Below are 8,455 nucleotides of genomic sequence, written 5' to 3' on the forward strand. Positions count from 1 at the left end.
TTAATGTATGATTTTATATGCATAAAATATTTATTAGGATAATTTATAGATTTAGCCGTAGTTTTTCTGTTTAAATGTTTATTTAAATAAACTAAAATAAAAATGATACGACTAATACAAATAAAACAACTAAAAACACAGTTGCTAAGATCGTAAACACAGAGAGGTGACAACATTAATAAAAGGTAACTTAATAGATAAGTTTTAATTAATTAAAAATATAAAATGAGTATTATATAATATGATGTAGTTGCTAATTAAAATAAGTAAACATAATTTACCATTATTTCATACATTAATATTTTTTTATAGTTAATTTTAATTAATATTTTAAATTACCATCCTATATTATTTATATTTGTATGATTTTTTCATGAAGCTTAACAGCATTGTAATTAGAGCTGAATTAGATAGCTGTCACTGATTAACATGCTCGAAACCATGCGGTTAATAAATTGTCGAATCTGTCACAGTCTTACAACATTTCGTAATTCGTGTTTTAAAATTAAAATTAAATAATATTGTTCATTTTTTTTATTAAGAAAATAACATATTTTATGTATGTACTTACCGCTGATATGCGGCGCATCAATAGCATGCATGTATACAAATATATATTATATAATACATTATAAAAACTAACAGATAATCGATCTTACATATGCATTATTTCATTTTTTATTTACAAAAAACTCGTTTAACGTACATCGTTAACGTCTACTGGTTTGATTTTTTACAATAACTAGTTACACTTTTTAATTTTTTTCACTTACTAAAAATATAATTTAATTAGTCAACAGGAAAATTAATCAAATATTTATCGCATTGTAAAATTAGCTACATTTTATTTAAGAAATTGCGACGCTTTTATGACTTTATTATTTTGTATTTCGTGAATTTGGTTGAGGAAAATAACAAGGTATTTTTTTGTACTTCTTTAATATACATAAACGTCTTATATTGTATGAAACATTAATATGAATACATGCATATACATTAGACATGTCATATCTTATACAACTGTATTGATATATTATTTGTATCGATAGCTTTTCCTGCACTAAATTTCCTGTATATTATTTTTCTTATGTAACTTTCAAGCTTTGTAGTTTTTTAATTAAATTTATACTATTTATTACTTTTATATATCTGTAAATACATATTTATTTTTATAATTATTATTTTATTACTTATTATTAATTATACAATTATTAGAAAACTCTTAGCAAATTTTGCTTTTTTAAACTTAACATACATACATACATTAAAAAATCATTCTTAAATAGTTTTTATTATTTATATGATATATAACTAATTGGTAGTAAAAAGATTTTTTATATCGAAACATAAAAATAACTAATACCGCAATATATTCATATTAAGTCACCTACACAACTGCATTCTCTAGTGGGAATTGTTTTATTAATTAATTTATTTAGATTTATAACAAACTGACGATTACCATAGTTTTAAATAGCATTAAAATTCTATTAGGGAAAATTCACATTGCTGACCTATTATAAGATTAATCAAGATTTTCCAAGGAACAGGAAACATAAAATAGGAAAAACAGACGACCCATAATTATCCTGTCTTACAATCAGGAAAATATTTAATGCAAATTTTATATATTATTACATTTTTTTTAGTTTTTTGTTATATACACAATGCCTGAATAAAAATCATTTGTGGCTACAATATTTAATACAGGTAATGCATATTAAATCTGTAGCTCTTTTTTATATATGATGAAATTTTGTATAGGCAAGAACTGTATGTAAATTGAATTTTATGAATTAAGAAGTTTTCACCTGTTTAGTATTTATATTTTTATTGATATAAGTGTATTTATATTTTTCAATAAAATAGTAAAATTTAATTTTTAATCATTAAGATACAAAAAGTTAAAAACATACATTCAAAAAGGTAGTTAAATTAACAAGCTGATCTTTAACGAAAAAAAAATTGTTTTCTAATATGTATTTGCATAAAAAGGAATACAATACTTGAAATATTGGTAGTAAAAAAATATTATAACAATAGTTTATGTTTCAGAAAAAGCAATTAAATAAAAAGTGATTGTTTGAAAATTTGTTGCATAGAAATATTGGTATTTGTTAGTTGGCACGGTTGTTACTTCACACTGTGTTTCTCAGGCTGTTCAAACCCAAACCTAACCCTAACAAATTAACCATTATACCGCTTTTCAATTAAGTTAGGTTTAGGTTTAAAAAACAAATTTTTCGTCATTATTAAATTTAAACGTGGCGCCGTGCTAACTAACAACTTTAGAAATATTTACCTAGAAATTCATTATGCTCTGCTTTATATTAATTTATTTAAATCTAAATAAGACTATTGTCATATGAATAGTTACACCAAGGTGTAACGATGGTAAAAAAATACACATTATTATTACAATACGCAAAAAATCTAATATAATACAATTATCAAAAATCTTATAAGCCAATATACATACATGTTGCTTTACTTATAATAAATACCAGGATAGGCATATGTATTATATATTCAATTTATTTTTTAAATATTTTAAACATTATATTATAATTATAATTACATATATAAAACGCTGTAATTATGCAGTATATTTTATACGTATGTGTAAAAGGCTCTCATATTAGGCACATAATTTATAAAAAAATAAAAATTAGCAATCATCTTAAAAAATAAATACAATCCAGTGAATTAATTGACTTATTGTTTTATAAATATGCGAGAATCAGATATTAAAACAATATAATATATATCCATTTACTATAAACAATAGATTTGTTTGGAGCTCCGTCGAGGCTAAATTCCCCATGACAGGGTATAGCCACAGCATAACGCGTATGGAATATGCAAAGGTCCCTCGAATAGGATTTGGGGTTTCCAACGAGCCCATTTTCGGAATTGGGACACATTTGGACCCGTGTCACGTATCTTGTTCGATTTTGTTTACGAGCACATACGATCGATAAGCCATAATTAAGGCAGGGACAACAATTCAATATCGTCATAAAGTGGATCCATTTACCTATTCAATTAGCCGTGACCTTAGCACACAAATTGAAAACACCATCGAGATAATGAATATCTTGCTCATGGTCTCAAATCAGATTTTTGTAAATCTACAGGTTGTTACATTTTTAAATAAATTAATTGAACAACGTATTTACGTTTTTAGGATAACATCAAACCATTATATAAAATAGATTGAGGAACATTGATGGTCGGAGGAATGCAAGACTCCTAAAAACTTGATCATTAAAAAAATATTCAGATCCCTCTTTAATCTCATAAGAAGTTGAAAGTAAATAAGAAAGAAAAAAATATAAGTATAATTTTTTTTACATGCTTTATAAACTAATACATTTTTTGCATAATTTTATTATTCGACTTTTATTGAGCTATCCGATAACAAAATATTTTTTTACTGATAGGCTAATGATTGTTTTGATATATAATTTATGACGTTTATTATGCATAATAAATATGCAAAAAATAAAAGTAGGTATAAAAAAATGTCAATCATCAAATGTATGTATATTCAAATAAACGTGATGAAATAATCTAAGTGATGTGGAATTTCCAATAATTTAAAATTTACTATGACTATATTTGACATGCTATTTTAATAATATTTCTTTAATATTATTTAAAAACTCATTCAGGTGATTTTTTAAACATATGTTATTCAGTTTTTAATCTCAAGTAAAGCATACTAATTTATACTTTTATATTTTACAATGAATATTTTATTAGTGTTAATATTATACTCATTTTAAAAATATTTTGAAGTAAGTTTAAAAAATGTAGTTTATTGACGCAGTTAAAACTACAAAATAACTCAAAACATTAATAGTTTTTGCTTATGGCTTTAAACGAATAATACTTAGCAATCCATTAATGTTATATGTAATGTCTTTTCTGTCCCACTTTAAAATAGATAATGTATTTTATTTATAATAGTTCTGTCCTAATCAATATAAAAATGACAATAATTGGTTTTAATAATATAGAGAGTGGTTCAAAATAAATCTTGCTAACTAAAATTCATATTTTAAATGAAAAAATATATTTAGAATGTCTATTAAAATATCAAAAAAAAATTAACGATTTATTCATATAACCTATGTATTTATATTAACCTAAAAAAATAAGCATCATTGAATTTAATGTTTTTAATAAAGCATTAGAATAACAATGTACGTTTTAACGGCGATCGTGTATTACTAATGAAATTTGTATATTTACCGTCGAATATAATTATCCGAAAAAACGTTAACGTAACAAAAAGTTGATTACAACCTTCAGAAATCGTTCGCATTGAATATTGTTAAGAGGACGTACTAGTTTGGTTATTACAATAATAATACAAAAAAAAAACAATCTAAATATAAGGAAGCATAAAAAAAATAAAAGAGCTCAAGTAATCAGCTCACGTATTAAAAGGCATGAAACGTCTTCGTTTTTTTGCAGTTAACCTTGAGTAAATCTTGAACTTAACAGTGACAACATAGAATCCAGTTCAGAAACGTTTTCGAAAAAACTTTAAAAGACCAGCATCTTAGTTGGTACTGGCTATTCTCCGACTGGACGCCTCGCGAGCATTAGCTCGTTTGTCTTAACAGTATCAATAAATTATTATTTTGATCAGGTGTGTTAGATAGACTGCTCTTGTGTTCCGAGGTTGACCGACTGGTAGTTTAAAATAATAAACATAGTTTAGTGGCAGTAAAAAATTAATCAATAAACATGAATATATACGCAGCATCGATTTTTTGCACAGTTTTAGTGTTAATGTGTGGAAATATATGCGAAGGAGCTTCACGTAAGTAAAAATATAATTAACCTTTAAAGCCGTAGATAAGTATTAAAATAATATTTTATATAACATACTTTTTACTTTTTAGTTATATTAGGCTATATAGCACCATGCTCCCTGTCTGACCCTAAATTTAATGAATGCGCATATAAAACAGCGCGAGCATCAATGAAAAAATTCACTGCTGGAAATAAAGAAAAAGGAATACCTCCTTTAGAGCCACTATACGTCAAAGAATTGAGAGCTCTTGGTTCTAAAGGTGGTGGAATTAGTGTTGTATTATCAGATGCTAAACTATCAGGATTGCGTAATTTGGATTTGAAGAAATTCAAGTGAGTAGAAATATAATTTTATAGTATTAAAAAAATATTGCTCGTTTGTATTTCAGTATCTTAGATGATAAAGTTAAATTTTGAAATAGCAATAAAATATAAACAATTTGCAAAAATGTTATTAAATAATAAATAATTTTCTGCTGAAAAAATATGTTGGTGTCCATGAGCTTGCAAAAATGATTTATTATGTAGCTTTTTGTATTTTTTTTTTAATGAATCAAGAGTTTATATATTACTTTTAATAATATGAATAATTTGTATGTACTTAAATTGCAAATTTAATAAGTATCATAAAAAATACTTAAAATATTATTAAAGTATTTAGCACGTAAATATACAAATGCCATTATACCAACTACAATAAATATAAATATATTTATTAAATAATATTTCCATTTATAAATTATATTTATTTAATAATATTTTTATTTCAAAATTATTTAATTATAATAATCCAAAATATAATTTCTTTCTAAAAATATAAAATTTTTTCACATTTTTTAATTACTTTAACATAAAATGTTGGCTTTGATGCAAAATATTAAACAGCCTCTTTTTCATATCGTCTGCATTTTGAATCACTTACCACTTGATAATGAAATCACTTACTACTTCACAAATGTTTTAAGTGGCCTTAGTTAGAATTTTTTTTAAATATATTCATATAACATGTAATTTTGCATAGATTGTTTACTTGGTAAAAAAAATGCCATCTTTTTTTGTAAATTTTGGAATTTGGATTCCAGATGTGCACCAATACACATATAAGAAATAATATTTAGGTATTAACGACCAAAGTACGACTGACTGTTAATACTTTAATTTAAAAAATATATATTTATCTCGGAATTACCCAATACTTACTGTTGACAAAATTATCTAATTCATTTTCTACGATGTTTTTTTATATGTATGTATTGTACATAATAATGTTAATTTAGTTATATTTTGGATTTTTATCATAAAATAATATTTCTATGAAATCACTTTGTACCTACTATGCAAAAAAAAGAGTATTAATATCTTACAATATATCACCAAAATATGAAATAATTTTAAAAGAGCCATTTATTATAGTTTTATATCTCTACTATTTTGTATAGAAAAAAATATGTTTATTTGAAATGAGTAAAAATAAGATACGATTGAAAATAACCATATAAAGTCAATAGCTCTATTTACAAAAGATTAAGTCATCGTTTTTATTATTTCTGTAAGAATTATTATTATAAAAAAATAATTTAACAATTTATTTCACATACTTTCACAAAAAGATTTTCAACAGATTTAGACCTAATAACTAAGATATTAACTTAGTTTGTACCTATAAAAATATATGAAGACATTTAGTTTACTGTATATGATTTGTATTTATAAAAAAGTTTACTAACACCTCCTTGCGAATTTATTAAAATTATTATTATGAAGCTAGTAAATTACCATTAATTCCATTATGCTTTTATAATAATGACTGAAAATATTCTTTGAACAATTTTCTTGGTTTGGTTACCATTATTTTAATTATGTAGTTTATTAATAGACCAATAGACAATAGGTTTTGCATATAAATGATTTGTTTTTAGGTCATGATAATTATATTATATGTATGTTACAAAAATACATTGTATCGATATTTTTGATACTTGATATTGAATTATATTATGTGAATGTACATATTCTAAGAAATTATTAAAATGTTTATTTTCAATATTTATAAAAATAAATTCGTTTTCGCTTAAATGAAAATTTTTTGAGAAATTCAATGGAAAATATTATTTTAAAAAGCAATATTATTTTATTCAAGTGGAATATGAATATGGATAAGTATACAAAAAACCACAACATGTTTTATTAATTAGCTTTTGGCACATTTTTTAATCGATTAACCGATGACGCACGGCGATTATTTATTTATGTGTTTGTATGTTGATTTTTTTCTTGCTTTTAGAGTGGACTTGAATAAACGAAAAATAATAGGAAAAGCAGTAGGCGATTTGGTTATCGACTCCATGTATAACATGAGTGGAAGAATACTCATCATTCCACTTAATGGAAACGGACGTTGTCATGTTGATCTACGTAAGTCATATTTTATTTTTATAGTTAGTGACAACCAAAGATGATTCGATTACTAATTTATCGCACAAGTCGACATTGATGGATTTCGTCATTGTAACAGATTCTCGAAACTATGCAAGTATGTTGTTGACATTGAATGCTTAATATATCATATGCGTTTTATGTTGCAGGCGATTTAAAATTAAGCTACACGTTTGATTTTGATATAGCGAAAGACAAAAATGGAAAAGAGCATATGAAGATGATCCAAAATACGCAAATGTTGAAATATGAAATTGGCAAGGCATCGTTTATTTTTGAAAATTTGTTTAATGGTGATAAAATTTTAGGTAAATATTTTATTACAAGTTATTAAATATATTACTAAATTTTGATGATGATGTCTCACGATTTATTTATGTATTATAGGAGATAGCACACAAAGAATACTCAACGAATCTTGGAAGGATGTTGTCGCTGAAGTAGGACCGCCGATAGCCAACATATTAAAAGAAGCATTCGGGAATACGATTCAAAAATTCTTAAACTCGGTGTCGTTAGACGAATTATTCGTGCCATAAATTTCAGAATAAAAAAACATAACCATGAATGCAAATTCCTTTGGATAAACCGGTCAGTGTATCACCGTTACGCGTTTTCGGCATATTTCATTGGCGTCAGTTCCAGCTAGTAATAAATATTTATAATGTCGATTTATTATTGTGTGTTTGCTATTTTAATAATTTTGTAATAGATATAAGTGATAAAATTTTGTGATAAATTTTAGCATAGAATAAAATATGTTAAGACGGGGACGAATAATAAAATAATGTAAATATTTGGATAAAATATATAATTCGTACAGTGCCATCTTTGTGTTTAAATAATAAATAAAATATGTTTTTTGTTTTTGGAAAAATATTAAATAATTTTCCGCAGCGGTTCAACACTTGACTAAATGAATTATTTTAGTTCTATACATATAAAGCGTATTTTAAATTTATACAGATGCCTCTAAAACAGCAATATTGCTATTAATAATCATTATATTTACGTCGGACGTTAACAACTTATTTAAAAAGATTTTATAATTATTAATTGCTAAGAAAAAAACAAGTAATACACATCTACAAACCTTTTTACTGTACCAGTTTTATATACTTATATATAAAGAGAATAATATTTGTTAAGGCTTACATCATATATCATATATAATTGTTTAAATATAAGTTTT

The 8,455-nt window shown here is 24.4% G+C and overlaps 1 protein-coding gene across 1 annotated transcript; it reads left to right on the top strand.

Moving 5' to 3' along the window:
* Nucleotides 1–4,586: 4,586 nt before the first annotated feature.
* On the top strand, nucleotides 4,587–8,091 carry LOC148227146 (circadian clock-controlled protein daywake-like). The gene is made up of 5 exons (XM_088202541.1): nucleotides 4,587–4,834; nucleotides 4,917–5,160; nucleotides 7,112–7,242; nucleotides 7,413–7,571; nucleotides 7,651–8,091. The coding sequence occupies exons 1-5, from the start codon at nucleotides 4,759–4,761 to the stop codon at nucleotides 7,800–7,802; spliced, it is 762 nt and encodes a 253-aa protein (XP_088058667.1). The 5' UTR covers nucleotides 4,587–4,758; the 3' UTR covers nucleotides 7,803–8,091.
* Nucleotides 8,092–8,455: the final 364 nt, after the last annotated feature.

This window comes from Plectrocnemia conspersa, unplaced genomic scaffold (genome assembly GCF_051122295.1).
Source record: "Plectrocnemia conspersa isolate PC_06_02 unplaced genomic scaffold, ASM5112229v1 ptg000013l, whole genome shotgun sequence".
NCBI lineage: Eukaryota > Metazoa > Arthropoda > Insecta > Trichoptera > Polycentropodidae > Plectrocnemia > Plectrocnemia conspersa.